Source organism: Terrapene carolina, unplaced genomic scaffold (genome assembly GCF_002925995.2).
Source record: "Terrapene carolina triunguis isolate 2854851 unplaced genomic scaffold, T_m_triunguis-2.0 Scaffold69, whole genome shotgun sequence".
NCBI lineage: Eukaryota > Metazoa > Chordata > Testudines > Emydidae > Terrapene > Terrapene triunguis.
This window is the reverse complement of record NW_020664420.1, coordinates 22,903,695-22,917,931: the sequence shown is the minus strand read 5'-3', so window position 1 is coordinate 22,917,931 and position 14,237 is coordinate 22,903,695. Positions and strand designations below refer to the sequence as shown.

General features: G+C 38.2%; 1 protein-coding gene across 1 annotated transcript in view; it reads left to right on the top strand.

The window, feature by feature from the left end:
- The window catches only part of PAIP1 (poly(A) binding protein interacting protein 1), a 34,555-nt gene that overhangs the window by 381 nt on the left and 19,937 nt on the right, over positions 1-14,237 (top strand). Inside the window, exons 2-4 of the mRNA XM_024203115.3 lie at positions 1,641-1,810; positions 6,152-6,340; positions 12,350-12,462. Of these exons, the coding sequence (XP_024058883.1) occupies positions 1,641-1,810; positions 6,152-6,340; positions 12,350-12,462 (472 nt within the window). The remainder of the gene's footprint in view (positions 1-1,640; positions 1,811-6,151; positions 6,341-12,349; positions 12,463-14,237) is intronic.

Sequence of the window (14,237 nt, the reverse complement as noted above, 5' to 3'; positions counted from 1 at the left end):
GCACCGGAGCCCCAGGGAACCCCTTCCCGTACCGGGCACCGGAGCCCGCTCCTTCGCCTACTGCCGGCTTGCAGGGACACCGTCCTGCCTGCCTACCGCGCGATCTGCTCTTCTAGGGCCAGCATAGCAGAGGCCCCGAGACCCATGTCTCGTCCCACTGGCGAGCCGCCCTGCGCCCCTCTCCCAGGGGCCCTGACCGAGCAGCGACCTAACAGTCCCCCCCACCCTCAACTGAAACAAGCAGAGCAGAGCCAGGGCAGGCACCTGCCTATTCCCCCCCAGGGCGCTATAACCTCTTCGCTGACGCCTGTACCCAGGTTGTTAGAGGTGATGTTGCATTATATATCGCCATAGGCGTCCCCTGACCACCCTCTTCTGTGTTTTCTATCCATCCACACGTCTCTTTTATTTGGCAGCAGATTGTGAGGTTTGTATCTCAACCTTTCATAAATGGTTCCCTCCTCAGCTCTCTTCTCCAGCAATTTTTTTCCCCCTGTAAAAATAGTTTACTGAAGCAGATAACAAAGAAACAATGCTGGGTATCTAAATTTTTACGTCCACAGTTCAGCTAGCTAAAGATAACAAAGGTATAAAAATACATGTGAACATGCAGATAACTTTTAAAAACAAGAAATATAGCTTGATCTGTTTCTCAGGCAATGACTTACAACAGGGTGCATGGTTTGTTAAAATATAAATTCAGCAATTTTCATAGTACTTGTCAATAAATGACAGTCTTAGACTTATTTTAAAAAAAAGTTGAGAAATCCACAAGATTAGCCAAATATTTCTTCAGACATCTGTGATTTAGAAATGATGATTTTTGTAGTTTCAGATTTTTTGTATAATTGTCTTAAATGGGACCTGCAAAAAAGGGGAGAAAAAATAAGCTTCTTTCCGATGTAGAAAAAAGGCCTGAAATGTGTTTTGTTTAAAACAAAGTCGTGTGTGTTGCTGTTTTGTTTTTGTTTTTTACGGTTAGAAATTCAGATCCTGTCTACTCTGGAAATTTTTGTGCTGATTAGAGAACTATTTAAGGCTCGGATCCTGCAAACACTTATGTATATGCTTTACTACCATGAGTAGGCCTATTGTAGTAAATGAGCTTACTTAGGGTAGTAAACTTAGCAGGTGCATAAGTGTTTTTTATCAAAGCCTAAATTATGACATCATAAGAAACTGAAAATTGAGCAATTGAAAGGAGAAGAGATTTTTAGTCAGATTGTATAGAAGTGTCTTGTTAAAATATTTGGGAGAAAATAATGTTTGCTAAAGATTCAGAGCCTTCTCCTGTTTTAGTTAAGGTACAAGAAATCACAAAAATCTGAGATCCTTACAAGTTTTCTAGCAAAACCAGTGAAGACCAGACTTGACATTTCTTAGAAATACCAGGTAAAAAAATCTCTTAAAACTAAAAACCTTTTAGGCCTTTTTACACCTTAAAGACCACAATACTAATTTTAAAAAGTTCTCTGCAGGTTGCTTTATGTGCGACTCCTGAAGTCATTTTGCTTTCTCTTCCATCCCCCAAGAATATGAATTCCATTATATGGTTGTTTACTTGCGTGAAATTGCAGAAATTTGATAAATTCTAGGATTGAGGTGTTAATGTAACATGATGGCTTTTAAAATCTTTACAGAACATATGCCGCAGACAAAAGTGCCCCCTGTATCACAAGATAAAATTGCAGCTCACGATTGTGGATCAGCAATGGCTAAACCTCAGTTGGTTGTGGCACCAGTGGCAACATCAAAATTGTCAGTGAATGCACCTGAGTTTTATCCGTCGGGATATAATCCTAGTTTTACAGTAAGTGTTTGGTATCTAACTGGGTTCAAATTGTCAATTTGTTTCTCATAATTTTTTGGTGTGAGATGTCAGAGGTTTGAAAGCACTAGATTACCCCCACCAACTTCAGCCATGCCAGAGGCCCACTTCCTGCAGCAATAAATTGGAATGTTAAGTGATCTGAATGAATATCACAGAATACATCAAAGTCTTTGTTGTGTGCTGATTTTCTGTCCCAGATAACTGCATTCCTTCCTGATTACACCACACATTGATTTGACCAATATCCCAGCAGGCAGTCTCTTCCTGAGACTGCAATGCTTCTTCATGACCAGCTTATAAGTATAATGCAAGGTGGACCTCTCTGACCATCTACGCTATTGTCTTGAGTGTTCCCTCTGTAATAATTCCAGTCCTGGGGAGGCAGGTGAGAATTCCTGGAGTCTTCCTTTCCATTTATTCCATGATAATCACTCAGATCATTTAGCATTCCAATTGTATTGTTTGAACAACCAACCCTCAAACTTTAATGCTGTTGTTTTATAAATGGTGGGACAACTACTTTTATATTATACTGAAAAACTATGTTTTGAGAAACATAGGTGGAGAAATAAAAGCTGGATTTTAAATATGATCCTTTGACATGCATATTTTTAACATCACTTGTGACATATAAATGCTGATGTGTTCATAGACACATCAGGGTTGGAAGGGACCTCAGGTGTTGAACTGGCTACCAGTGTAAACACTTTTTGTACATGGATGAAACTAAATTTGTGTGACATCTGTGATTGGTAGCTTCCAATTTCTAATTATATTGCCAATTTTAACACCAGCTATATTAAAACATGGGGAAAGAGAACCGATTGGTGATGGCTATAGAGTCAGTCACCTCTAAATCCGAAGCTTGTATTTGGACCAACTATTGCTGTCCGCCATTCCATCGCCTAATAACCAGTAAGCTGAATACAAGGGGTAGCAAATGGTACCATTTGTCAGTTTCTGAAGACAAAGGAGTAGGGGTGGAGATTGAGCTAAACTTTCCCTGAAAGAAGTGGTCCCTCCGGAGCATGGTGCAGGCACATAAACGTTGCCTTCTTTGCTCCAATTTGTCATGTCCTACATATTGATTAATGTTAATGTTTTTTGACTTGATGCTCCTGTTTAAAATGCTGGTACGCATTTTGCGTGACTTAAGGACCAGGACAGAAGAATACATTGCTTTCTAAAGATATATTAATTTGAAATACATAAATCAAAAGATGCAGTACTTTAAAGCAGACTGCATAATTGGTGTAGGATAGAAAACTGTATATTCTGTTTAATATATGTGAGTATTTCTCATAAATGAGAATTAATTTTAAGACTTTTCATGATTATTTGATCAGATGACACTTACAACCAAAGGATTGTTGAGTTCAGTTCATTAAAGATCCCCTTAGCATTTTTTTGCAGAAGTAAGCAGTTGAACTCTGTTATTCAGATCAGATTCAAATTGCGTAATTACTTTGTGCCTAAAAGTCTCCCAGTGCTTTTATTTACAGTATTAGCTTCATAGTCTTATCTGCAGCATAGTGTTGCTGTGCACTGTTAAATAGCTGCTGTAATTCAGAGACAACTGAAGTGATTTTTGCAGGGGAAGAGCAAGTCCTGTCCTTCCTCAGCCCAGCCCTACCCACACAGGGTAGGTACCACCGGCCAGGGCGTCCCCAGATTCTCCCCTCCCCCCCGCTCCCAGTGGTGATTTACCTCTCCACTGCCTGCTCCGGGAACCCAAAATCAGGCACTCACATTGCTGGGGAGGGGCATGAGACCCCGCTCTTGCATCTTCCCTTTCCTTCCCCTTCAGAAAGTCATTTTTCTGCAGGGAAGCAAAGAAATATGCAGTGGACATGAATTCTGTGTACTCGCAGTGGCTCAGAATACCCCAGGAGTAGAACATGCAACAATAACATTACTGTAACTCCAGCAGAAGGCTAGAGTGTTTTCACCTCAGTAATTTTCAGTCAGGTAGACTCCTTTTTCTTGCCTACCACAATTCATTGGCAAAGGGGATTGAGTTCAATAGGTGTTTCATAAGATTTACTGAAGTATAAAGCTACACATTTTCTTCAGATGATTATGGAGAGGCACCAACCTCTCTCTGCTTAAGATTGCAATGAGCTTGCATTGTAAAGTCCTATAAGATTCAGCTGGTCAGTATATAATCTAAAGGCAGAGGAGTATGTTCCTAGAAAAGCTAAAGAAAACTTTTTTTTTAAAATGATAAATTATAGGTCGTTAAAACAATTACCTACAAATCTGGCCCAACATTTCAAGCTAGGGTATGTTGGGACAGTGCTCACTATCTTACTATATCATTTACTAGGGGTGGGACAGACTTGCAGCCAAGGATTTGACACAGCCGTTAAATCTGTTTCTCTGTCTCTCTCTAAAACAAACATTTGTTACTACCTCTTCAATCTTTCCATATCATTACATCTTTAAATTCCATACAATGGCTATGTTTGGGGAAAAGTAGACTTTTGTTATGGATTGTTCGGGTTCCAGTCTTGCCCTGCTGCTATTGACTTTAGCTGGAGGATTGCGTACTATGGGCCTAATACAGAGCTCTTTGAAATTAATGGGAATCTTCCAACTGATTTTAGTGGCTTTGGATCAGACCCTATATGAATTTGTGAGCATTGTCTTTTATTAGCTGATTGCCACTTAGAAATAACTAGGATCACTCTGGAGTTCCTGACTAGCAGAGACCTTCTTTTAGTTGAGATACTAGTGAAGACAGTGATACTCACCTCCTTTGTAAAGTGCTTTGAGATCCAATGAAAAGTGCTATATAAGAGCTAGGTATTATTTTTTATTATTTGTATTATTAGTGGCCTGAGGGCTAGATTTAAATTGGTCCTTTGTGTATCAGGTGCCACCAAGCTGGTCCTGTATTGGTAGCAGTAATATGTATAATGCATTTTCCCCTCCCATTTGGTACACAGTGTCCTCAGACAGAATTCCCTCAAAACTATAGTACACTAGAGCTGTATATGATGGATGTGGTACAGAAGTTATCCTTTAAACTACAGAGGGTGTGTTAATGCAGGGACACGTCTAAGCTAACTGAAGCTTGAGGCCACCCTCAAAAAATGAATTCAGTTTTATCCTCCTACTTCTCCAAGATGAATTGTTATCTTCCTCCCATCTCCAAGTCCTTCATCTTTCTGCCAAATGAGGGTTTCCAGTACATCCCAATAGCTGTTGCTTCTGATTGTCAGCTGTTTCTTTTACTTGTTGCTGTCTCTGCACTCCCCTCTGGCTGTAGAAGCAGCTTTCAAGGATGCTGTTTGAACCTGCACCTGTTCTTCTGTACCTGCCTAATGTGAATTGTGGTTGCTATGCAGTAACTCAGCAGTTATGGGAAAGAATAATTTTACTTTATTTTACAATACTTAATTTTTTTCACATATTCACATGATAGTTTACTGGATTATTATAAAGACTGCGATGCTTCTTAATGTAGAAATACAATATCTAGCAAGCTGTGTGAGGATTTGTTAATTAAGCATTGCATATAATAAAAATATGGATGTAAAATCATTGTCAAGTTTAGTGTTTCTCAGATATTATTTAAAGTTGACAGTTGTGTTTCAGGTTTTGGGCTGTAGCCCATGAAAGCTTATGCTCTAATAAATTTGTTAGTCTCTAAGGTGCCACAAGTACTCCTGTTCTAATTGTGTTTCAATAATTTTTTGTTAACTCATTGTAGAAGGGATTTGTCGGCTTATGGTCTGAAGAAGTCTTTACAAAGTCAAGTTCCCCAAAAGTACTCTTGGTTCAGTTTGTTCCCTTAAGTAGGGTCTATAACTTATCAACTATTTGTTGGCTTAATTTAGATAATGTAGAGTCCTGTAAAATTAAACCAGATAAATGTTTTTATTTAATTTTAAAACAAGTTAAGGGGAAAACATAAAATGTTGTGAAAATGTTTTGGGGAGACTGTTAAAAAATGTTGTTTGTGGAACTCATTGCTACAGGAAGTCATTGAGGCAAGAGCTTAGCAAGATTCAGAAAAGGATTGGAAATTTATATGGATAACAAGAATATCCAGAGTTATAATACTTAATGCTAACGATTTTTGGAGGGGATATTAACCTTCATGCTTCCTGGTTTAAACCAATGTCTAACTATTAGAGGTTAGGATGAGATTTAATGTTGGGGGAAAATCATCCCACAGCTGCCCACGGCAAGGTTCTTACACTTTCCTTGGAAATATCTGGTGCTGGCCACTGTTAGAGAGGATACTGGCACATATTATTTTAGATTTCTTTTTAAGTAGCCTCTAACCATAGGTATATTACTTCATTGCTCTAGGATTCCTCTTTTGAAGATGGATGTGATGGCTATCCAACTCTGACAGAATACGTACAGGATTTCTTAAATCACCTCACTGAACAACCAGGCTGTTTTGAAACTGAAATAGAGCATTATGCAGAGACACTGAATGGTTGGGTCACTACAGATGAAGCATTACAAGAGCTTGTTGAACTCATCTATCGACAGGTAGCCTGTGTATTGTTCTATTTATAGCATTGTTCTATTGTAGGATTTTGCTACAGAGCATGAATTTATTAAAATATGTAAGATACAAATCACCAGGAATCCTAGTTTTCTCTGATTTAAAAAAACCTCCAAAATTCTCAGATAAAAAACATAAAAATCAGTGTTTCTCCAAAATTAAAAGAAATCGGGTAGCGGGAGCCCCGCTGCCCAGGGCTGACAGCATCAATTTCCCATATTCCTGTGCATGTGCTGGTGGTACCGGGTTCTATTGTGTATGTTTTTATTTATTTATTTATTTTAATGCAAAAACTAAAGATTCTCTGTAAAAACGCAAATTCTGCGGGGTTTTTTTTTTTCCCCCAGCAAATGGATTTCTAGGATTGCTGCATATCACCGTATATCAACTAGCATTTCTGTGTACATGTAATATTTTTATAGTATAGTTCCATTCATATGTGAGATTGAAGTATCTGGGCAAAGCTTTTGCCCTGTAAATTGAAAATAGTGACTGGAAGTGGGTTACTCTTTCATATCTCAAAGGGGAGGATAAATATCACTTGTTTGTTCGCACTGCCATTTCCAGCTGTATTCATTTCTCTATTGCTCTCTGATGTCTTGCAACTTAGGCGTAGATGTTATGTCTACACTGCTTTCTCTCTGCCTCCCCCCCCCCCCCCCCCCAAAAAAAAAAAAAGACACAGCAGTGAGTCTCAGAGTCTGGGTCAATGGACTCAGGCTTGCAGGGTTGTGCTACAGGGCTAAAAATAGCAGTGTAGGAGCCCGGGTTCTGAAACCCGGCAAAAGGGGTGCGTCTTCAGGTTCTGGCCTGTACCCAAATGTCTCCACCATTATTTTTAGCCTCATAGTGCAAGCCCAGTGACCCGGGATCTGAGACGCGTTGCTGTGGGTCTTCCCCCCCCCGCCCTACCCCCCGGTGTAGATATATCCTTAGTATGAGATTCACTGTTATGTGGGACTGAACAAGATACTTGTAGTCCTACTTCTGAGGCTCACTTTTTTAGTTTCTTGGCATTTGAGGGCTGCCAGGGACATATGTTGGAGTTTGTATAATAAAGATTAATGAAAGGTGACAGCAGTTCCTTTGAATCCTCCTTCCATCACAACGAATGGGCAAGTTAATACTTCCCAGAGCTATTGTTGCAGTTTCTCTGCAAACTCAGACAGACACTGCTTCATCAGTTAAAACTGAGTCAATTTTTGAGGGTTTTCTTCTTAACAGTTAAAGATTTACGTTTTAAAAAACGAAAGCCGAGACTGGAAAACAATTGAGGGATCTGCCCATATCCCTTTGTGTGCCTGACACTGGGAAACGCTTCTCTACTGGCTGAAGATTCTATGCTTGCATTGGAATGTATCTGTTTTGGAAAATCACGATTGAAGAAAGAGCTAATCTCTGGGATAGATAGATCCAATCCTATGGATGGCCATAAATATGAGGGTGAAGGTCTTGAATTGAACTATGTAGTAATTGGGGAAGCATTGGAAAGAGCAGTGTTGCTAAGCTAATTATAGAACTGGAAGGGACCTCGAGAGGTCATCTAGTCCAGTCCCCTGCACTCAAGGCAGTATTAAATATTATCTAGACCAGGGATCGGCAATCTTTGGCACGCGGCTCGCCAGGGTAAGCACCCTGGTGGGCCGGGCCAGTTTGTTTACCTGCCGCATCCGCAGGTTCGGTCGATCGCGGCTCCCACTGGCCGTCCCAGGCCAATGGGGGCTGCGGGAAATGGCGCGGGACAAGGGATGTGCTGGCCACCGCTTCCCGCCGCCCCCATTGGCCTGGAGCGGCGAACCACGACCAGTGGGAGCCGTGATTGGCCGAACCTGCGGACTCGGCAGGTAAACAAACCGGCCCGGCCTGCCAGGGTGCTTGCCCGGCCTGCCAGGGTGCTTACCCTGGCGAGCCGCGTGCCGAAGGTTGCCGATCCCTGATCTAGACCATCCCTGACAGGTTTGTCCAACCTGCTCTTAAAAATACCCAGTGATGGAGATTCCACAACCTCCTTAGGCAATTTATTCCAGTGCTTAACCACCCTGACAGTTAGGAAGTTTTTCCTAATGTCCAACCTAAACCACCCGTGCTGCAATTTAAGCCCATTGCTTCTTGTCCTATCCTCAGAGGTTAAGAAGAACAATTTTTCTGTGCTAATGAGCTAATATCAATTGTTCTTCCAGGGCTTTGGGCTTAATTTCATGCAACATTTGTAATTACTACTTGTTACAGAAAGTGAAAAATAACAAATGTTGATTGAAACAAAAATTGTATTCAGCTTTAAAATAGAATTTGAGAATGATCTTAAAATATTTCAGGAGGGTGTAAGTTTGTAAATTGGCTTTGGTCTGATGTGTGAAATAATTTGAAGAATATTGAGCTGAATGAATGGTTGATCAGTCATATGGGAGCCTAGCCTGTATAAAGTTTCTCATATTTTTCCAAAAAGACTTATTCCAGTTAAGCAAACAGTTCATCCAACCCTCCCTTCCTTTATCAGTGCTTCAATTGGCAGCATCACTGTTATTTTTCCAATTTTAATTCTCCATGGAGCACCATGAATAGAGAACCTAGTGTATGCAACTCAAGTTTATTGGGGGGGAGGAAGGGAGGAAATAGGTAAAACTTTTTTATATATACAAATATGGAAGTAGCAAGGAGATTTCATGTAGAGTAAAATTGTCTGACAATTTTAATATTTCTTTTTAACAATTAACCATTTTTTGCTTTAGCCTATTTTTGAGTTGCTGTGATTTCCTCAAATGCGGTAGAGGAACCAGTGGAGGTAGACCACCCAAAGTGATACAATGCATAATGTATACATTATGACTCCATCTTAAACATAACGCACTTATAGTATCCAAACTGAAAAGTTTGCAGTTCTGTATGTAAAACACAAGAATATAATATTTGAGTTCCCAATCTACTAATTAGTTAGGCATACAATTATTTTTGTATCTCCTAGATAATATTACACTTTTACCAACTTAATTAATTTTTCAGCATCTGACCTATTACAAAAATTTCAAACAAATCAATTCCGGTGTGTTATAAGCATTTGCTCAATTGATGGTGTCCTAACAAGACAGAAGTACAGATCTTCTTTTACAAACAAACAAACAAAAAAAAACCCGTCAGTTCTGAATTCAGCTATTCTGTCTTTCATGATTTGACATCTACAACTTTCTACCATTTTGATGCAATGTTGTTGTCACACTGTCCTTTGGAAACATGGAATTTGGGCTAGAAACCTGAATATTCAATTTTTAAATATTAGAGAAGGACTAAATTTAGGATTACATTGCATCAGCTACATTTTGGGTGTGAGGGTGGGAAGAGGCGGTTTTGTTTTGGATTCTGCTTCTGACCTTGATTGGTTCAGTCATGTTGGCAAAGTATTGAAAAAGTTCCATAGAATCAATTTTCATTTTTGTTCTTATGTGGTTCTAGGTCTTCACTTAGATCAGATGAGATTTCAGTGAAACTGCAGCACTTTCTTCAGCCTGTAATCTTTCAAATCCCTCTGAAACCGCTTTCAGTTATGTTTGTAATTTTAGTACCCTCTTATATCAAATGGGTGCTGTTTTGATGGCCTGCATAGTACAAATTTAATTATATTCTCACAGTTGGACAGACACACAATTTTTCCTAAGAGATCTAGAGTGTCTTAGGGAAGCTGAGGCATGATTTCTCCTTTTTCAACCAAGCATTAAGCCGGTTAGTGGGTTTTTTTTGTAATTTCCACAGTGTTGCTACTTTGTCAATGGCTTTTAACTAGTGTGCTGAACGCCCATACATCAGACGTTTTGGATGACCGTATCATTTTATTTTCATTAAGCAAATGGTAAAGACCTCCATGTCAGTATTCTTCTCATCCTTCTTGAATGGCATCATTTGCATTTTGGACATAAAGCTGTGTGGTTTTAATTTTGGATGTAGAATTAATAATTAAGTAGGAAAGCATTTTTCCTCTATGGAGTATAGCCATTGTTCGATTATCCCGTTTGACAAACTAGTTTACATTGTCAGTGTTGATTCTTAATTCTTTCTTTCTTTCTTTCCTATCTTTCTCCATTTGCAGTCTCTTAGCAGTGGAATCACAAGTGTAAATTTGTCTGGTGGAGTGTGTGAGTGTGTGTGTGTGTGTGTGTGTGTGTATGTATGTGTATATGTGTATATATATATATAATATATATATATAACATGAGGGAAAAGTGCTTCGATCATTTCTTTTAACTTATTCATTTTGTGCTACATTAAAGGTGATATTATTAGCATAAAATAACTTTGTATCTTACCTATCAAGTTCAAGTCTGGCATAATCACAGAATTTGCCATTTTTGGGGTGTTGCAGACAAGCAAGCTGCTTCTGAAAGAAACTGAAATTGAAGAGTTGCTAGAAGTTCTGTCTATGATGCCTGTATTGAGAATGTATTGCTTGCAGCAGCATCAAACTAATCAATTTTCTGCTATTTCATTTCAATAGAAAAAATTTCAATGAAATGTTTGATTTTGAAGAGTCAGAAGAAAATGGCTTCCTAGAAGAGTATGAATCCATTATCCATTCCTGAATAACTCTTGATAACATTTGTTTTAATTATTACAGTCCAATCATTTGTTTTGTACCACTTCCTTCTTTCAGTTTTAGGCATGTTGAGTCAGGAATTCATATGCTAATATTTGGTAATCAGTAAACAGTCAGTTTGTTTTACTGAACAATAGCTTTTCCATTTAGCTTTGCCTTTTAGAAAGAGAAACAACCGTCTATGTGAATTCATCACTGAAGTCTTAAAAGAAAAATGAACTAGCTACCTTTGTAGAGAGCAACGTTATCAAATGCCCAGCACACCTCTGTTTTAGTTTCTAGATTCTAGCAAACGAAGCCCTCCTAACAGTTCACAATTGTACCCAATCCCATCTCTTCAGCATCTGACTGTTGATTGTAACTGCTAGCCATGATCTTCTTTCTAATCACCAATGTCGCTTACCCGTTACCCTTTTTCACAGGCTTCTAGAGGGCTCTCTAAATTTCATATTGCTTCCTAATAGAATAACAAAAATCTTGATGTCCTTCCCTTTTCAATTTTTAGAATAGACTTTCATTTACAGATCAAAATGTTTCTACTATTAAAAAACACAGCTTTTGAAATATTTTGCTCATTTAATTCAGAGTGATATAAAAGTTCAAAAAATAGACCTCCCTTCCTCCCAAAATTAAGTAGTGTCTTTTTTAGGAGAACAGGGAGAAAACAAAGGTTTTGCAACCTTGACTAGTTTATAATGGTTATGACTCTGTTTCCCAGGTGTTAAGTGCTTTGCCTATTGAGTGATACACAAGCATTTTTAGTTGAGTTTTTGGCTGTTTTTATGTTGACAGCATTCTTAGGTTTTTCTGAACTTTCATCTAAGTATTGATGTTGAGGTAAACAATAAATTACTAATGGAGTGTAACTTTCAAATACACTGGGCATTGGGATGTGAAGGGAAGGAGGAATTACTGAGACACAGAATCATAGGGTTAGAAGGGACTGCAAGGGTCATCTAATCTAACCCCCAGCCAAGATGCAGGATTTGTTGTATCTAATCCATCCAGGACAGGTGGCTATCCAGACTCCTTTTGAAAACCTCCAGTGAAGGGGCTTCCACAACCTCCTTAGGCAGTCTGTTCCGTTGTCCTACTGCTCTTACAGTGCCATCATGCTGGAGGGTGTTGGCATTTTTACAAAGTCAAGACTTCAGGGTGTGGGGAAAGCTGGTTTGATATTGAATTGCCATTAGACTCTCTGAGCAATCCCTTGCTGAAATTAAGCATGTTACAAATAACAGTTATTGAAGTTCTCTCTTTTTGCTTAGTCTGCTACTCAATGATATAGCCAGCTTTTTAGAAATCCATTGGTGTTGATCAAGTGCTTTTACTGAAAGATATCTTTATTTCCTAATGAGCTAATTTTCATTTATTGTGAATAATAATTTATTTTCTGAATTTATTTTGGAAGGCCACATCTGTCCCCAATTTTTCCTACATGGGAGCACGGCTGTGTAATTATCTATCTCATCACCTAACCATTAATCCACAAAGTGGAAACTTCCGGCAATTGTTACTTCAGAGGTCAGTATCTACCTGTATTTTTATGATGAGGAAAAACTAGTATGCTTAAAAATGACTTGTTTTCCTCCTTTTGTCTTTACCTCCGAACTTAGTTCAAAGGAGTCAAAATACATATTTAATATAAAGCAAAGTTTAGACTGAGATTTTAAATGAAAGCTACGTATTCAAGACCAAGACCCTCATTTTTGATGAATTTGTGAATTAATAAATTACTAATAAAGCTGACTGGAAACTAGTTCCTCCAAAAATCAGTGTAGTATCCCCCACAATCTTTTTCCAATTTTTCATAACTTCTAAAGCGTCCTGTTTTAGTCTCTTGTTTGAAAAGGAAAATGTGCTTCCTCAGTGAAGTAACTTGCACCTTCCCCTTGAAATTCAAGAGTGACATATCTCTGCAGTGTCTGTATCATATTGCTTCTGAATTTCTCTTGCATGTCAATATGCTCTGCTGCTGCCACCAACAGTTCTTAAATTTCCTGAGTTGTTTGTATTAAAACCATTTTTAGGATTTTGATATTTCACTTTTTTTGTTCTCAAGTTTGTCTTCTGATTAGAAATACACTTATGAGACTGAGAGAGACTAAGTGCAGTATAAAAGAATAGGATTCTCTCTTCAGAGTTCTTTTGGCAAGGCACTTTATTTTGAATCAAGAGTTCTGTTGAGGTAATCCTATTTTCAAAGAGGGGTATTCTTGGCCTCTAATAAATTATGGGGAGCACTTTTTATTAATCTGTATGGCAAAAGGCTTGACAGATTAGTGCACTTAAAAGGTATACTTAAATTTATAGTTTTTCTTCATAAGATTTAGTCTTTAAAAGAAATTATTCTTCCTTTTCCCAAGGGTCCTTTGGGTCATTGTCAGAGCTGTAAAGATTTGTTCTTTTCTTCTTAAATTTTTCTTATACTCTCCTGCAATCAGTAGATTTCTAGCTAAACACATGTTAATCAGCATTGAGGCTATCATCACATCCGTGAATCGGGAGAAATCTGCTGCTGGGCAATAAGAAGCACTAATTCTTTCCCCTCTTAAGAGTCTGAATTTCTAACCCTTTGACCTCCCAGGAAAGATACTAGACATTGAATAGATGTTTTTTCTTTTAAACAACTTTTGACTACTGTGGATTTCTAGGAACTCTCCAAAGGATCCACTCCTCTATTTCATGATTAATAAAATACTTTATTGGAGCAGAGTCTGTTACCATGTTGTTGAATATTTATTTCCTTCTTTCCCTGAGTGATTTGTGAGCATCCTAATTCTAGATTATTAATATTAAATATTATACTCAGATAATAAATACAGTATAGGACTTATATTTACAAATTAATATTGTCAATGATGGAAAGTCCGCCGTGACCTTTGGTAAATTGTCCCAATAGTTAATTACCCTCACTGTTAAAAACTTTTATACCTTACATTCTACTTTTTGTTTTGCTAGTTATCAGATAAAATACTGATTAGAATAAAGTTATTTCCCTGCTGGAAAGGCCAGGTTGACCACAACTCTGAAACTAAGTATAGTGCACAAATGATTTGAGATAGAGATGGAAAGTTCAGTTGCTATTTAAAGCAAATTATTTTCTCAGAAAACAAATTAAGGGCTTGTTCAACCTCCCTTCTAGTTCTTCTATTCATTTGTTTGCTTCCGTTTTATTTTGTAACAAATGAAATTGGGGATAACTCTTGGTTACACCCATATGAGTCAAATAAATGTTGTGTAGCATTTAGAAAACCATTATTTAATATATATTTATTACAATTACAGAGCTAGCTACA